The sequence below is a fragment of the Protomyctophum parallelum genome (genome assembly GCF_964188405.1).
Source record: "Protomyctophum parallelum genome assembly, chromosome: 15".
NCBI lineage: Eukaryota > Metazoa > Chordata > Actinopteri > Myctophiformes > Myctophidae > Protomyctophum > Protomyctophum parallelum.
The window spans coordinates 20,610,019-20,628,957 of NC_139710.1; the positions used below are offsets into that span (position 1 = coordinate 20,610,019).

General features: G+C 44.0%; 2 protein-coding genes across 2 annotated transcripts; one reads left to right on the plus strand and one right to left on the minus strand.

The window, feature by feature from the left end:
* Window positions 1-455: 455 nt before the first annotated feature.
* Window positions 456-13,055, minus strand: LOC310872331 (protein transport protein Sec24C). The gene is made up of 21 exons (XM_083784106.1): window positions 12,836-13,055; window positions 11,595-12,375; window positions 11,097-11,167; window positions 10,840-10,893; window positions 10,558-10,669; window positions 10,315-10,442; window positions 10,031-10,166; window positions 9,621-9,730; window positions 9,045-9,157; window positions 8,254-8,445; window positions 7,852-7,948; window positions 7,326-7,430; window positions 6,796-6,963; window positions 6,410-6,506; window positions 5,440-5,588; window positions 4,613-4,751; window positions 4,043-4,164; window positions 3,004-3,183; window positions 2,434-2,640; window positions 1,971-2,060; window positions 456-862 (listed from the first exon to the last, which is right to left on the minus strand). The coding sequence occupies exons 2-21, from the start codon at window positions 12,322-12,324 to the stop codon at window positions 722-724; spliced, it is 3,141 nt and encodes a 1,046-aa protein (XP_083640232.1). The 5' UTR covers window positions 12,325-12,375; window positions 12,836-13,055; the 3' UTR covers window positions 456-721.
* Window positions 13,056-14,422: 1,367 nt separating this feature from the next.
* LOC310871719 (hydroxymethylglutaryl-CoA synthase, cytoplasmic-like) lies at window positions 14,423-15,862 on the plus strand (the record flags this gene model as incomplete). The annotated part of the gene is made up of 1 exon (XM_083783358.1): window positions 14,423-15,862. The coding sequence occupies one exon, from the start codon at window positions 14,423-14,425 to the stop codon at window positions 15,860-15,862; it is 1,440 nt and encodes a 479-aa protein (XP_083639484.1).
* Window positions 15,863-18,939: the final 3,077 nt, after the last annotated feature.

The window sequence follows — 18,939 nt, forward strand, 5'->3', positions numbered from 1 at the left end:
TCTTTTCAACACACACAGGCACACGCGCACACACACACACACACACACACACACACACACACACACACACACACACACACACACACACACACCCTCACACACACACACACACAAAATGACAAACAGTAAAAAATGATCCACCGTTCATTTATCCATCTGTAACCCTGAGTGTACAAAATAAATGTAACCAAACGGGGGGTCTGTTTGTAATTTGTAATGCCCAAGAGTTAAATGAACAAATAAAGACTTGCTGACCTGTATGACTTCAAACGTTCCACATGCATAGCCCTCACCCTAATTTCACGTATTCCTAAATAATAACAGCAGTAGTGTGTAAAAAAAAAAAAAAAAAAACAGTGAATAGTGAATACAGGAACCATAGAACCATAGAGTTTTAAAAGGATAGAGGGAGGACCGGACCGGACCGGACCCCCCCCCCCCCCCCCCCCCCCCCCTATTCATTTCAATGGAAGTTGCTCAGTGGCGTTTTGAAGCACCTGGAAGAACGGTCTACTTCCGCATTTTTTCGATTTGGGCACCAAAATTTGGTGACTAAAATGCGAAGGTGCAAACGAGCGCTCAACGATAAAGCCCAGCTGCACGGGGTTTCCTCGTCATAACTCCATGGGTCCGCTTGCAGTCCCCGCTCTGACCAGTAGGGCCAATCGCTTCAACGTTGGAGAGCCTCCCTGGGGGTTTGGGGGGCGTGGGTGTGCATGGGTCACTGCAGCAGCCTGACGGAGTTGACGTGGAGGTGGTACAGGAAGTCAGCGTATGACGCTCCCCCGTTGGGACTCTTGTCTTCCACCAGCTGGCGCTGCAGGGCCTCCTCACAACTGTCCCCCTGTTTCACCAACCAGAGCTGTGGGGAGTGCACGCACACACACACACACACACACACACACACACTTAGAATTATTAGCGGTCTTGCATGAAAGTCTGGAGGCGACAGACGCACACACAAGTTCCCACACTGCGGTTACACACACACACACACACACACACACACACAGTCACACACACACACACACACACAGACACACACACACACACACACACACACACACACAGTGATGCCGAGTTGTCAGAGGCCACAGCCAGTGGCATTAAGCTGTCAAGTGGAAACACAATTCATTTAATTTATCCTGACACATCTCGACATGCAATGATTTCATGTGCAGTGCATGAGTGCACACTGCACACCACTCCTGTGCAGACACGATGGACAGACTCGTCGTATTCCTACTGAGACCTATTAGATCAGATGGAAGTTTTTGCAGTAGTCGGTGTTGCATAAAATCTATATCACTGCTGCCCCGTTGCCTTTCACTTTGTTTCTGTTGTAATTTCCGCCAAATATTCTTCAATATTAAAAACCATTCAATTTAGCTGCCTAAAGGTTAGAGAAGAGGCATTTGACTGACTGGAATGCAAAACAAGCATCTGAACCCAAGAGAACCAGCAGGGACTCCTCTTACAACTGCCAGTGAGGATGCCTTGGGCATGGATCCCAAATAATACACCTGCTGCATCATTCAGTAGTGCCACTCTGTGGTGAATGTGTGTTACTACATGTGCACACAATGCAACATACTCCTGTAGGTTTGCATATCCAGAAGATTAGCTCACCAAGGAGCCTGCCCAGCTTCGTATCAATGACTGCAGACTCCCTCCTCATTTTCCACTACATTCTAAAGACTCATCTCTTCAGACTACCTCACCCGCTAGCACTCCACATGTCTTTGTATCTCCACTTGTTGCCTATTTAGACGTTGATTATGTAATTCAAATGCATGTTGTTTACCTGTTCACACATATTATTTTGCAACGTTTGATGTCTACCTGGTTGGTATCCTAGGTATTTTGTAGCACTTCCTGTAACTGTCATTTATTTATTAGCCTCGCTGAAGAAGAAGAAGAAGAAGAAGAAGAAGAAGAAGAAGAAGAAGAAGAAGAAGAAGAATACTCACCTTGCGAGCATAAGGCACCTTGTCTTCCAGTGTGTCGATGAAGGATCGGATATGGATGGACAGGGGGTTGTCCAGGATTGGCAGCTTGGTCTGATGGAACAACATAAATATGCATACAGTAGTATGTCGAATGTAAATCAAAATGAAAAACAACAAAATATGCAGTATAAATAACTCAATTAGTCCATTTTACCCTGGCTCATCTTCTCTACTTTCCTCACACCTGTGCGATCTGACTGCATTTCACCTCACTTTCCACTGTATAATCATCTTTAATCACTTACTGTATAAGCCCTATATACTTTGTCAGTTGTACGGCGAATAGCAAAAGCATGTCATTCCAACATGTTCCATTGTACAATGGCTATCTTTGAACATTGTTGGAAAAGTTTCGCCTGTAATGAAATGCCCCAAAAGCTAAATGCCGAAATGTTGTGGTTAGTGATATCTCTAACTGGCTCACCTCCCCAGAGGGAATGGACAAGAAGCAGCTTGCGTTGAAGAGATGGACCAGGGTTTGCACGGGGACCTGACTTCCCACCCAGAGCAGCAGGGCCAGGGGGCCGTGGACCAGGTAGATGCCTGCAGGGTCCAGGCTGGCGGCACTGCAGCGCACCGCATCCGCTAGGTTGGGGGAGCTAGCGCCACTGGAGCCGTCTATTGACAGAGGCTGCGGGCAGAGAAAGTGAGTGACAATATAGAACACAGGACCAGAATCTGCAGGCACCTGCGGAGGGGGCTAAGTATAGACCCCTGGGCCTGGGGGACCCGAGTCAACAAAGTACAGTATATAGGGGTTTAAGTGGTATTGTCCTCAGATTATTTATGGCCCACCTACCACGATATATGTCTAAAATATTGTCACACAACTTCTTTGATTGCACTCTACTGACGATAAAAAAGGGAGGTAGAGAGCATTTATTTTGTTAAAACACCACCAGAACCAAACCTTTTCAAATGTTTCATGTTGTTCATTCAAATACATGTTCCACTCCAGACATGCTCAAAGTGATTTGTGATGATTGTCACATACCAGCGGCAGCAGCAAGGGGTAGAAGTGAGTGGCCGTGCTGCTGGCGTCCATTCGGAGGAGCTGGCACCATAGCTGGAGCCGCTGGGGGATGGAGCTCTGTAGGCCTGGCAGCAACACCTCACTCTTCCTCAGGCTGTTGATGTAGACGGGCAGCGCCCGCAGGTACTGGGGGAGGACCAACTAACACACACACACAATTTTTATAATTAATCTATGAAAAAGGAACAAACACCCGCACACTGTCTTCAAATGCAGTGACCAACCTTTATTCAGGGAAACAGCAACGTTTCGGCCTATGCGGCCTTCATCAGGCTATCTTTATGACCACAAATGGGAAAGCATCCTTTTTGTAGGCTGTCTGGCCTAAAGGTAAGCCTATCAGGACAACATTTTGCAGGTTGAAGCTTCATGAAAAACTTTCCCTGTGAAAGAAAAATGGGAACAGTTTGGCCTGATAGCATAGGCCGAAACGTTGCTGTTTCACTGAATAAAAGTTGGTCACTGCATTTGAAGACAGTGTGCGGGTGTTTGTTCCGTACCCTCTCCTACGCACCTGTCGCCTGTAGGTGTGCAAAAGCCTTGCTTTATAATTAATCTATGGTCAAAAGATATAGCTGCACTGACCAATATTGACAAATGTGAAATGATTAAGTTAAGTACAGTTAACAATGTAATAATGTGCCTGTGACAATAATTATTAGTGACACGACTGCTTTGGGAAACTAAAAGAATTAAAAATAATAGTGTGTGGTTGGAGGTATGTATGTACTATTATGTTGGTTACATTTTTAATATATTTGAGTAATTCAAAATGGCAAATATTGCCAAATTCAACAATATCTTATTGTCAAAACTATTCCTATTGATATAATGCATAATCAATGTAATTGGCAGGCTTAATTCAAACTGCCCTAATTTTGTAAATTACACTACAGTATGAAATTTAACCTGATGAAGATCTCCTGACCGAAATATCATTTTCCCATTTAAAAAACAACAAAAACACGGCATGAGGCTGATTACAACAGTATCTACGTACCTGTCCTGCAGACACCAAGGCAGAGCTGCAGTGTTTGCGGTAGCAGGCGAGTGCTCTTGTCACCTCCGCCTGCAGTTCCTCCCTTAGCTCCTGCAGGGGGCGCTGCAGCGCTGCACAGTATGCTGAGGAGGGCAACAAACCAATGTCAAAACATAGACCACATGGACTGGCTTGGCCAGTCAAAACAGGACAGCTACATTTGTGGCGCCCACCGTCCACCCATAAAGGCAATTAATTGCATTGCAGAACCAGTGCAAACTTTAAAGCAGTCATATTTGGATGGTGATATCCTCAAAAATGGTCAGAAAGGTTTAAAAATTAACATGGGAATAGCAAAAGGGGTGCATAAAATATTAGATTTTACAATATAAGATTTTCAAAATAATATTGTGAGCTCTGAGCATCTAGATCGGCTTCTTCGTTTTTGCACGACACCGTTGTACAATTAAGTGTATAATCACATTCATCAATTTAGGTTTTGCATTAATTTAATCGATTATTCTATGAATCGAAAAAGTAATTGATAGAATAATCACTAAGATGATAATGGACAGTGGGTTTCGTACGTACTCCTCTTGCAGTAGAAGGTGAGCAGCGTTTGAGCCTGACAGTGGCGGAAGATGTCCTGCGGGAGGCGAGAACAGCGCAGAGTCAGTGTATGAACCCGGGTCCTCCTCTCACCTCTCTGGCTGCTGTAGGAAAGCACCACCTAATACGGAGAGGAAGCCGTGGTAACTAGACATCCAGGGTTCCGTTTGCATGGGGCGGGCCCTGTTATGTCTGTTCATTTATTGTTATCGCAATAAGAAACAGAACTGACTTGACAATTCTGTTGCACCTAGGGACTCTGTTTTTCGCACAGCCTGGGAGTCGATGGGCACTGATGGGGTGCTTGTTTTACTGCGCCGGCTACTACTAGTAGGGCGGGGTTATATAACCTCCCAAAAACTATGCCTAAACCTAACCCTAACCTCACCAAGACTATGCCTAAACCTAACCCTAACCTATAAAACATCTACAAGGAAGTACTTTGGAAAAAAGCTGTCAAGATAGCAAATGACCCCTCTCATCCACTCTGCAGGGATCCACTCTACTTCCCTCTGGTAGACGGTCAAAGTACCAAAAGCTAACAGTAACATTTTTTAAATTTCCTTCATCCCAAATGCCATTAAGGCACTAAATTATACCATGTCTCGCTAGATTTGTTGTTTTTAATGTATTTGCCACTGTTGTCCTGCATTTTTTTCCATGAAAATGATTGTGTAAGTGTTGAGACCGAAGACAAATTTCCACAAGTGGGCAATAAATGAAACTAACTAACTAACAAGCACCCCATCAGCACCCATCAACTCCCAAGCTCTGCAAAAAAAAGGTAGTCCCGCTGCACTTAACTGTACCTGTATTGCGACGCCCCTCTTTTCATCCAGAGGCCTGCAGTGTGTGAGCTCCACAGCCAGCGTGGTGCGCCAGTCGAGGGTTGCCAGGGCCACCTGACTGGGACCTGGCCCTGGGACAACCATCCCATAACACCCAGACACTCGCAGATCTGTGGACATGCACACACAGGAAACTTACTCTCGCTCACAGAATCCCTCGTGCACACGTTGGGCTATATCTTGCGCCACCCCTTAACCCTTAACTAATTTGCAATTCTTTACTATTTAAACCTATTTTAACCTTTTTAAATAGTTCAAATAGCCGATCTACAAGCTCACAATAGAGCACCGAAGTCTGACGTCACTTTCAGTAGAGGGCGTCTGTCCCCAGGTTCATGTATTTGTTTAGTTGCATTGAAATCCCCATTGAGGCGATTTGAGATCGCCTCATATAACAACTGTGTTTGAAAAATAAACATGTCACCCCGGCCGCTTCACTCATATGGATATGAAGAATCAACTGACTGAGAGAAAACGCTAATGTTACTGCTGCTGAATTAGTTAGATTTTCGCTAGAAGCAGACTGTATCATATATGAGTGACTGACTGTTGCAAACGATACAGAGACACCTTCCCGACAATAACGCCGAGACAGCTTGTTTATTTTTGGACCACAACGCTTATAGTAGACGATATTAAGATCACCCCATGTTATTCTCCATAGAGAAATCACTTCCGCGAACCAGGGGAATCGTCGGGATGAGCGAGTTACGTCAGGACTTCGGTGCTCTATGTCTCAATGTAGATCGGCTAGTTTAAAAGATTTTAAAATGTTTTTTTAAATAGTAAAAAATGGCAAATTAGTTTAGGGATAAGGGATAAGGGTGGCACAAGATGGAGTCTGTTATCTCTTTCGCATTCCATCTTTCTCTTCCACTATGGGAGCGAATGCTCATGCACGGCACGCTAACACACAGACACACACACACACCTTTGCTGACGTGTATCTTGAGCTGAGCTTTGTAGACTGTCTCTGTCTCCACACTCCTCTGCAGATCGGTGCTGAAACGCTGCCTGTCCATCTCACCCTGTGGGGGGTAAGAGAGGAAAGTCCAGCTGTTGATACAGTATAAGAGACAACCAGGTGATGAGTGCATCGCCAAGGCTGGTGACTAAAGCCTGATTTATACATGTTGTGCATGTGTGCCATTTGGCATTTTCTTCTAAAGACACTTTATTCTACTAATGCCATTTTCTTCAAAACTCACACAAATCGTGCAACGTTATATCGGGAGTCATGTGATGAACATGTACAGTATCATAAGGATGTTTGATATTCCATAACAGCGATGGAGAGGTGTACAGACCTCCCCTTACCTGCAGGTTGCTGTAGGTGTACAGAGCTCCTCCTGTCAGATATGGAACGTGTCCCGGCCAAGCCCCTCCCACTTCCTGCTGGGACAGGATGTAAAGGTGCACGCCACAGCCCTGACTGATGCAGTCATTGGCCAATGAGACGGCAAACTCTGATGGCTGGAAGATGGACTGGAAAATGGAATTCAATTATTTGTGTTTGTCAAGAATCAAGAAGAATCATTCTTCTCTGTCACTACTCTACTCATACATACAAGCAGCGACGTGTGGTGAGGTTAGACATACTGTGCAACATCAACATAAGAACAATATCAATAATACAGCCAAGATAATAAGACGACTAAAAGCCTTTACTATAGAATTACTATAGCAGCAATAGCAACATAAGCAGCTGCATAACAACAAAACGAAATGTGCAACAAGGCATAAGAATGTATAGAGATACCTTGTAGGTTGTATATATGCTATAGCAGCAAGAATATGGAACAAGGCATAACCATGTGTACAGTTGTGAGCGAGCGTGCGTTTGTTACCTTTGGTTGGTTGGAGCCAAAGAATGCTGAGGAGCAGTGTGTGTGAGCCCCTTCCACCAGAGGGGCAGTGTGGAACATCAACAGCTTCCCTGGACAACTCATCGCCTGTAAAGCAGCAAGAATTAAACAGAACAGAACAATTGTAATATTGTCTCAATTAGAATTTAAAGAATTCTGGTCGGAGTCTTGCCTTTGGTATTGGTCACACTTTAGGTAGTCTTAAATACAACACAACTCTAGTAAATACTCAACACGTACTCTTCAAATGCCTAAATTGTACATTGAAACTATTTACAACCCCACACAAGTAGGGGTGGACTGGGTGGACTTCAATTGGCATTACACAGCTGTTATGCAAAAGATGATACGTGAAACAGTAAGAACGCAGATACGTACAGCCATGTACAACGTACATGTTACCAGAATATTCCACTGCTCAATACATAGAAAATAAATGAACAGAGTGCCTCCAGGTTTTATAATAAGAATGGGTTGTGGTATAATTATGCATCAGGTCCATGCTGACCTGAAATATGGTCAAAGCTGCTGTGAGGGGCATCTCCAAAGGAACTCCACTGGAGTCATCACACTCTGGACTGAGAAGAGGGAGACGCTGCAACACACTGGCACACGCACGCACGCGCGCACACATGCACACACGCACACACACGCACACGTACACACGTACACGCACGCGCACACACACAAAATGTTGAAAATCAGAAGAAAACATTCAGTCACACTTTACCGACCCACTTAATGCCTCAGTGTCAATGTCAGTACAATGTCAAAGTTGGTTAATAGCAAGATTTAAAATTTCACTTTGGAATGCGGGGCATCAACTAGCTGCTAGTTGATGGTCAGACTGGTCTGTATGACTGTTACCTGCCAAGACTGTCTATGCAGTCTTTGAGGATATGACTGTTACCTGCCAAGACTGTCTATGCAGTCTTTGAGGGCGACGAGAAGCCCCTCCCGCACAGGGAGCTGCAGGTCCTCCGTCTCCGTGACAACCAGCATGTGTGGGCGGAACAGGGCGGGGCTGAGGTTGTAGAGGTGGAGCCTGCTGTCATAGGTCATCAAACCCACCCGGACATCTGATTGCGCATCACAGTCCTTCCTCCAACCAATCAGATAAAAGACATAAACTGACTAATAGTGCCACACCAAAGCCAAGCAGTTATGGTTGATTCATACTTAATCAAATGGATCTATCTAAACAGGCGTCACACCGTGGCGCATTGTAGATAGCGTTGTAATGTAGATAACGGCTATTTTTGGTTTGTGACAGGGCAGACAACCAAATTAAATTTAAATTAGCCATTATTCTGTTTGCTTGTATTGTTGGACACTATTCAGCCACGCTGGGCAAGACCTACAGTACACTGTAGACGCTATCATTTGTTTGGGCGGAAGTTGCAGGATTTTGGCGGAAGTACTGCTCAAGGAAATGACGTTGATGCTACAAATCAGTGTTGTATCCGGGGGAAATAAATCTGACGGATGTTCCTGACCAACACTTCCGCCGATAGCGTCTCTGCCTGTGACCAGGCTTTTCTCTTCGCAGATGAGTAAGCCTGGGACCGAGGCTACTATTCAGCAGGGTCTGTGTGTGTGTGTGTGTGTGTGTGTGTGTGTGTGTGTGTGTGTGTGTGTGTGTGTGTGTGTGTGTGTGTGTGTGTGTGTGTGTGTGTGTGTGTGTGAGAGAGAGTGAGATACCCATTGAGAGAGGCGAGTAGAGATTGTATCTGTTGTGTTATAAAGTCCAGCTGTCCTCCTCTCAGTGCTGAGGCAGATACGTCTATAGCTAGCAGCAGCACTGCAGCTTCATCCTGGGATTGAAATATATGGTATACAGCAATTTTACACGTGTACTCGCTAATGCATGAGTGCACGTCTGCAGCACACATACTGTACATAGTGGCTTCTAAGAAGTACCACATTTGCACAAACAGTACAAATGCATTCTAATGAATGAAAATAGACTACAAACGTCCTGATGTCGTGACATTTATTCATTTTGAGGACATTTTGGTGGGGGGGAATATGAAAGAAATATTGAAATGCTTTCCAAAATTATTTTTCCAAAAAGAAAATTAGATTTTCCATTCTGTCACTGACTTCACCTCCTTGCGAGGGTGAGGCACTGTCGCAAAGAAAAACTGTTTTTTTATCTCTGAATAAGGATTGAATCATAGATGGCGAACCGTACGATTAAGATTAAACAATACCTCCTCGGTACTGTACATACACAAACGCACACAAAGTTGACAATAGTAATTAAGTTAATCAAACCTTCTGAGAGTTTAGGATCTCATAGGATCCCATATTGAGCTCAGGCCTCTTGTCTCTATCGACTCTGACCCCATCCACCCCCTTGGTGGGCTGGTAGTGCTGCCAGGGCACTGACAGACAGACACACACACACACATTGATATTTGACACACATAGTCGATGACGTGGGCTTGTACTTTGCCATAGACTGCATCCTTCTATATTTTACACTGTACACTCATGTTGAATCTGATACTGTAAATGGCTATGTATGTGTAGAAATGATGCCCAATTTTCTTTCATACTGTCAATATTCGTACAGTAAATGAGGCCAAATGTGTGCCAACAAACACTATTTGACACTGAACCCCCACTGAACGCACAATAAAAGTAAATTGAATGTTTTCCAAATCATGTATTTGTTGTCTTACCTTCGCTGACTTTACCACAGAAGGGACAGAAAAATCTCTGGCCACAATCCTGCCAGCCCATCCCAGGGCACATGTAGGCCCCACATTCTGCACAACCTGTCACACACTCTGCCTCACCGCACACTGGTAAGGACCACTGGGGGACACACAGACAGGCAGGTAAGCCCAGAAACAGAAACAGACACAGACAGACAGAATATTGGCTATTTTCATTATTTTTTCTGTGACGCTGTATTTGGGCAACGCATCAAAAAATCTATTAGAATGTTTTATAAAGCACCAACCTCTCCAGGAGTTTCTGTAGCCAGAGGGGTGATCAGAGCCCCTAGGGGCAGGTGGCTGAGCAAGGCGGTCTGGCCCTCACAGGGCACACAGTAACAGGTGGAACGGATGGCTCTGGGACTGGCATTACCTGGACAGTAGCAGAGACACAGACACTATAGGTTAGGTTGTGTGCATGCATGCGCGTGTGTGTGTGTGTGTGTGTGTGTGTGTGTGTGTGTGTGTGTGTGCGTGTGTGTGTTTACCCATGTCCTCTACGATGCAGGCTGTGGTAGCTAGTGGGGGAAGGGAGGAGTAGGGTTCTGACATGAAAACCTTACCCTCCCATTCTGCCCTGTCCTCTGCCATCACCAACACCTGAGAAAGAAAGAAAAAAGAAAGAAAGAAAGAAAGAAAGAAAGAAAGAAAGAAAGAAAGAAAGAAAGAAAGAAAGAAAGAAAGAAAGAAAGAAAGAAAGAAAGAAATGAGTCAATGATAACTGACTGAAATGGGTGAAAATAATCATGCAGTATGAGAGGAGGGCTTACAGCGCTGGGCAGCAGCTTCGGGTCCAAACCATAGCGAGACTCGGAGCTGGGAGACTGGAAACAAAGTACAACAACCAAGTCAAGACAAAGGTAATTAAACTTTTGACATATTATTGCTTATATCAGCTTTAACCCAAGCATCTACAAACTGACACTGACATGAACATAACACATACACCTCTGCATTACTCCAACATAACATAATAATATAATAACAATAAGATGAAGATGTTGTTGGTGCTGTTATTCATTCAGACCATGTTCTCCTCTTCAGGTGGCTTTCTGCAAGGATGGTCAGCTGGCGCAGGAACAGGATCATATATGACCCCTGAGGAAAATATAAGGACAGAGGCAATGGATTGTTCCAAGTTAATAAGCAAGTTACTTCAAGGACCATACTGGTGTTATTGTATGTATTTAGTCTACTTTCAAGTCATGTATAATTTCTATTTTGCCTACACATTATCTCAATGCATGCCTTTTTATATAACTATTTATATGTGTGTATATATAATTACCCAATTTATATTGGCTAATTATATTAAAATTGACTGTAAAACTATCTGATTCTCTAGCTAATAGTCCAATAGATTTGAGGGCGCTAGCTGATCACCATTGGCTTCCTCTATAATGTTCAAGTTAAATACCTCAATGCGTGGAGGTTGACAACATGTGAGCAAATGTAGCAGTTTGCAATATTAGCTCCAGAGATAAACAGTCAGTCACTCACACAGACACATGCCATACAGACGTACCACTGTAATGCGGTGTTGGAGGTGCCCACTGAGCTGGTTGTTGGACAGGAGAGGTGGGTGAAGTGTGGCCGGGGTCGTAGCCGAATCCCCCAGGAGGGGAAAGAGGAGAAGAACCCAGGTCTGGTGGTCTTCCACACATGGTCTGAGATATGCTTTGTGGTCTCTGGTTCACACACGGCCGCATCGGATGCTGGGGGGCGGCCGGTTCTTTCTGATGCGGTGACTTCGGCCCGTTGAATAGACCCTGGTGAGCATATGAGGGTTGGACAGGAGGGGAGGCTGCTTTTCGGGAGGTGCCGGGGGCACATGGTGACATGGGTGGAGGTCTGCAAGACTGTGTATGTCGGTTTGAAATCGGGACGGAAGGTGGAGGAGGTATGTTTCTTCCTTGGCTTACAACTGGAGATGTGGATAAAATATGAACAGGTTGTGCATTCTGGTCAGTGCTGCTAGCATGTAATGCCGTGGGTGGATAACTGTGGCCAGTGTGAGATGTTCTGCACAGTGCATCATAATGAGCATCGTGTGAGGGTGCTAGGACGCTGTAGTTTTTCTGATTGTCCTGGTTGTGATGCACAGAGGCTGGTAGGTGATCTGAGGTCAGATTGAGATGCTGTAAGTTGGGTACAGGGTTATATTGGGGTCCATGAGTTGAAGCAGGGGACCGGGTGTTTTGGCCCGCCCATGGCTGCCAATGCGCTTGAATCTGATCTCCTGTGGGATCATCCATTGTCCTCCATAACACTCAGTGATTGGGCCTTTTCCAGATTGGAGGCGTATCCTGATGTCAGGTTTGTAACAAAAAAGTCATGAGAGTCAATGCAATTGAAATCATCAATATTTTTGATTACACTGTACATCATATTATGGGTCCAGTAGTGGCCGAAGTCTATCCAACATAATCGTCAATCCCTTACAGGTCCATTAGGTTTAATATGCCTATACAGTGAGTTAAATACAGTGAATAGCTTTAGGCTACATTAATTTACTGTACTACTGGGCTAGATGAAAACTTTGGAACCAACATTCACTGTTGTACTTATTGCATATTTGCGACAGACGAACAGATAGAATATAACTGGCCCATACTTGACTGTCATATCAGACGACCTGTCATGTGAACCATGGCTAAATTATAGTCTACTATACAGTAGCCTATGTCAACAGTCAACTTCCATCTCTAAAGATCTAAGATCGTCATTAATAAAGCATATCGTTTTTTGACACATTCAATAAAGTACCTTTTAGACATCATTGGCCTGGTATCGCACTTACACTAAACGCCATCAGCATCATTTCAACGTTACTGTGACTGTCAAGTGTCAACCTGCAGTGACCACAACCTCCAATTCATCCAAAACCGTGAAATGATCAACCAAAGGGACCGAAATCCCATTTACATTTGTATCGCGGTGTTAATTGGTACATCGTGTTGTTTCATTTCGATGGAGCATTATTTTAATTCCCCCAAACCGTCCTGGCTGCAGCGAAAATGAATTGAACCTTGCCATCATCCGTAGAAGCACGCTGAGGCGTTTCGGTCTCGATGTGAACGTCATCGCGTCAACGTCACATACAGAACCGTTACTTTGAACCAGAGAGAGTTACGATATTGAGGGGGCAGAAACCGAGCGCTTCATGCGCCCATGCCACGAAGGGGGACAAGCTGGAGTTTGAAATAGCCTGCCTAGGTAGGCCTACATTGTTTTCAACGAGGGCGGCGCAAATAAGAGCTATTTTAGGCATGTGTGCATACTGTGCAACATGACAACTGTTTTAAAGTATTGTACAGTGACAACTAAAGTCTCTGTAATGTTTATGTTGTACTAATCGATTACTACAAAACAATCTAAAATAAATGGATTTAAGATCATTAAAGCTGCAGGCTTTCTTCCGGACTTGTCCCTATTTGTTGTCCCGCCGCCATTGGACTGGCCCCATGAAGTGAAAGGGGTTTTCGTAACTCTGTCTTACTCAGGCGGCAGGCCCCTTTTCCACCATTTGGTTCCCAATGGTTGAACCTATTCTTCTTTTACAGTCTGTTGAACCAACCGGTTCAGTTATTTTTGGTTCTTAGTCCATGAGCCAGCCCAGAGCTCCAAAATTGGAACGGGTATAAAACCATAAAAACCTATATTGGATTGTTATCACCATGAAACTTCCCCAATTGAGTACTTACACGAAGACAATGATTTATTGTATTACACATTTTACATTTTTAAATGTGCAAAATGCAAATGAGCCATTATGTAGGAAAATATGCAAAATAATCGAAAATATGAAAAAGCTACTACTGTCACTGTGGAAGGGCGTACTATGATCCGACGGACCATTGCTCCGAAGGAGCATTGGTCCGAGGTGCGCTGGGGGTCGGGAGAGGGTTGGGGTTAGGTTTAGGTGTCTGCCCGGGGGAGGTTAGGGTTAGGGTGAGGGTTTGAGGTAGGTTGTTGATCGGACCAATGCTCCGTCGGACCAAACACATGCACTCGTGGAAGGGTTATTATCATGTATTAATTTACTTGTATTGATCCTACAAACAATTTAATATAGGTCTAGTTTTTCCCACCGATTTTGGAGTTCTGGCTCATGGACTAAGAACCAAAAAGAGCTGAACTGGTGGAAAGGGGGTCTCAGAGTCATGCCTAAACTCTCGGAGGGAGATAACTCGTCAGTAGGATTGACGTCACGTTGGGAGCAGAACCTGTATAGATGTGTCCTAATATGGGACAGTGGTCTTACCGGTATAAATAATGCACTGTACCGATAGAAAACGGGCCCTTTTAAGTGGATTTGAACCAAATCGAAGATCTCTTTGTATTGTTGGCTTAATGTTCAAATCAGATCCCGCAAGCATCATGGCGACCACGTGGCCGAAAGACGTGGGCATCCTCGCCATGGAGGTGTACTTCCCCTCGCAGTATGTGGACCAGGCAGACCTGGAGCGTTTCGACTGCGTCTCCCCCGGTAAGTACACAGAGGGCCTGGGCCAGGCGCGTATGGGTTTCTGCTCGGACCGCGAGGACATCAACTCGCTGTGCCTCACCGCCGTTCAGCGTCTCATGGAGGGGAACCGGCTGGCCTACGACAGCGTTGGGCGGCTGGAGGTAGGGACGGAGACCATCATTGACAAGTCCAAGTCTGTCAAGACAGTCCTGATGCAGCTGTTCGAGGCCTGCGGCAACACAGACGTGGAAGGGGTCGACACCATCAACGCCTGCTATGGGGGGACGGCGGCACTCTTCAACGCTGTAAACTGGGTCGAGTCCAGCTACTGGGATGGCCGCTACGCTCTGGTGGTGGCGGGGGACATCGCCGTCTACGCCATGGGAAGCGCTCGGCCCACGGGCGGTGCTGGGGCGGTGGCCATGCTGGTCGGCGCCAACGCTCCTCTCGTCTTCGACCGAGGACTGCGGGGAACGCACATGAGGCATGTGTACGACTTCTACAAGCCTGACATGCTGTCAGAGTACCCCGTAGTGAACGGCAAACTGTCCATCGAATGCTACCTCAGTGCCTTGGATCGGTGCTACTCCGTGTACCGCGACAAGATCCAAGCGCAGTGGAAAAAAGAGAGCGCGGACAAGCATTTCAGCCTGGAGGATTTCAGTTTCGTGGTCTTCCACACGCCATACTGCAAGCTGGTGCAGAAGTCCCTGGCCCGGCTCATGCTGAATGATTTCCTCAGCAACCCAAACCCCAATACTGAGACGGGACCCTTCGCTGGCCTGGAAGCACTCAGAGACGTGAAACTAGAGGAGACCTACTTCGACCGGGACGTAGAAAAAGCCTTCATGAAAGCCAGTACTGAGCTGTTTGAGCACAAGACCAAGCCGTCGCTCCTGGTCTCCAACCAGAACGGCAACATGTACTGCCCTTCAGTGTACGGCTGCCTAGCGTCTGTCATTGCTCAACACACACTTCAACAGCTGTCGGGTCAGAAGATTGGGGTCTTCTCCTATGGGTCAGGACTCGCCGCTACATTCTACTCTCTCACAGTTACACAGGACAGTACACCCAGCTCTGGACTGGACAAAATGCTCGCCAGCCTAAGTGACCTTAAGGTCCGACTGGACTCACGGAGAAAGGTCCCCCCTGCCGTGTTTGCTGAGAACATGAAGCTACGAGAAGAGATACACCACCTCGCTAGTTATGTGCCGCAGAGCCCAGTGGCCGATCTGTTCCCTGGGACATGGTACTTGACAAAGGTGGACGACCAACACCGCCGAATATACACCAGACATGCCAATGATAAAGATCGCTCTCCATGAGGTCAAGTGTGTCAAGTGTGCTTTTCTAGCAAACATTTGAGATGTTCATTTGAGACACGCCGCCTTATACAAACCCATTGTAACTTCAAACTCCATTTTAACCGTGATAACACCCGTACCCACCCATACTGCCTTCCTAAGGGTTTGTGTTTTTTAAGGGCACAAGCCCCTCCTATGTCCAGCCTAGATGGTGTTTGTGCAGTTAACTTGTGCACAAACATTGCGTAATACAAACAATGATGACGAAGCTGAGGACGCAAATTGTGATTGGCCGGAATGAGATGATGTACGATGATAAGAGCACACCTCACTTCACACGGGTGTGATTTTTTCAATTACATTTTTGAGGGCCTATATATTAGTGTAGATTTTATATGTATGTATGTCTGAGCACGGAAATACCTTTTGTTCACCACCAAGTGTCACTGTTGCGCAGCCTAACACACACCCGTACAGTACAGATATTCTCAGATCTACAAGCTCACGTGTTGCCATGCAAGTACAGTACAGTACAGTACAGTACAGTACAGTACGGTACAGTACAGTGAGGGGAACAGTACAGTGATTATCAGTACAGTACTACGAAGTACAGTACAGTACAGTACAGCACCACTCACTTCAGACGGGTGACACGGGTCTGATTTTTTAATTTATTCTCCACCAGGCCAAAGGGGAGAGTATATTTTGCAGTCCGTCCGTGTGTCCATCCGTCCGTCTGACTGTGTACAGATAATCTCCGGCACCATTGGCCCGGTCGATGCCATACTGTGCAATGATAATCACTTCACATGGGTGTGATTTTTTTCAATTACATTTTTGAGGGCCTATATATATATATTATATATAAACATACTCCCTAAAAGACAACGGCCTATTATAGCGCCATGAGGCAGATTTTTGCAAAACACATTTCTTTACATTATCCATAAATCACGCAAATCTGTATACACGATATCTATAGTCATGTGTTCAACACAGATCTTTTTTATGTCAAAACATCCCCGGGCGGCACTTTTTCTAGTTTTTATTAATATTTGGGGAAAATGAAAAAAACTATATATATACGAAAAAACGAAATAAAATGAATGCAAAAAGTAATACGGCAACAAATACGTCCCCCTCACATTAGAGATTATGTTTAACACTAAAAGAAGAGACATGAAGCTTGATATATGATTATCAAATAAAATATGTTATTTATTACACAATACAATACAAACTTAAACTGCTACTTAACTTAAAAGTTAACAAACCATTTTGCTTTTTACAGAAACAATGAAAGATATCAAAAATATAAAAGCATATTCAATGTAAACAAAATAAAAGATGAAAACAAAATAAAAGGTGATGATAAAGGATGAAGCATTTCATGTATAATAAAATTATATGCATTTTTATGTATAATAAAATAATATAAAACAAACTTAACTCAATGTACAACACAAAGTAACAAACCAAATTAAACCATCTTTGTTATTAACAAAGTTCATGACTGATGCAAGCATATGTGCAGAGAGAGGGGGGAGGGTAAAAGAGAGAGGAAGGGAGAGGATAAAAGAGGGGGGGGGGTGTTTAATTGATTCATTGATTGAATGCTTTTTTATTGGAGAAAAATAATGGAGGTGAAAGATCAAAGGAAGTTGAGAAGTTAAGAATATCCAGTGAAAAGAAAAAACATTTTAATTTGTCATAATTCACAGTGAGTAAGATTTGTGAGTACAGATTTATGTCTAACAAATTTACACAAAAATTAATAAAAAGATGAACAATATATAACATCCATATCCCCTATTACAGACAGAGAACAGGTGTTTCTGGTATGGATGATTATCTGTGCAGTTATGAATGCAGTCCACTAGGGAGCACAATCGTACAAGAGAAATCTTGTATAGAGGGGTGGGAGTTTATACGTTTTTACTTCTTCTCACTCCTTTTCGGATATGCTTAGATTTCTTTCTTTTTTTCTTTTTCCTTTTATTCATTTTTTAACTATTTTTTAACTATTTATTTTAATAGTTTTTCCTTGATATGTGAAATGCAAGGAATTGTTGAACTGTTTTATTGGCATATTCAAATTAGCCCTAGAACGGCTCTTGTTGTTACATACAGTATGTACAGTATTTCACATACAGAGCCATAGAACAGAGCCATGATTTGTGGTAGAACGTTAACATGTGCGGCATAAATGTGATAAATGCTCCGTTTGTACTCACCCATTAAATTATTCCAAAGACGTGGAGTGAAAAATGGTCCTCTAGTTTTATATCCATGTGAAAGTTCTGGCACAAAACGCGTATTTAGTGAATTATCTCCACTTTTTCAAGAGATGCACACGGACATCTTTCTCTCCGCGCGAGGGGGGGCACTGGAATATCGATGAACCGATTTTAGATACTTCCTGTTGTCATCACAAATTGACCGAAGAAACACAAAAGTTTGCGGTCACACAATTGGCAGGTGGTGTGATTAATTACCCAGCACCTATCGCAAAGCACCTGCCAATTGTGTGACCGCAAACTTTTGTGTTTTAATGGGTGAGTACAAACGGAGCATTTATCACATTTATGCCGCACATGTTAACGTTCTACCACAAATCATGGCTCTGTTCTATGGCTCTGTATGTGAAATACTGTACATACTGTATGTAACAACAAGAGCCGTTCTAGGGCTAATTCGAAATAAACATGACAAACAAACAAACAAACAAACAAACAAACAATCTTTCATTACGGTCAATGGAGAAAACCAGCTACAGTATAAGAGAGAACACAAACACAAATACGTTTATTGTTGGAGATTAAATGTGTTAATCGTGTTATCAATAAAATCACACAATTATTAAACTGAATGTGTTTTGTGATGAGGTTGCAACACGTTTCATTTTTTAAAGAATAAAATAATGTCAAAATGTAAATGAATAATCCAAAATGCAGTCCAAGCCTCTTAAAATAAACAGTGATATGCTCCAATGGTAGGCTACAAACCTAGCCTACCATTTTAGTGTGGTCCCTGCTTCATCTCTCTCTCTTAACTAAGTCCTTGGCCTGAAAAACATTGAAGATCTCTGAACTAAATCA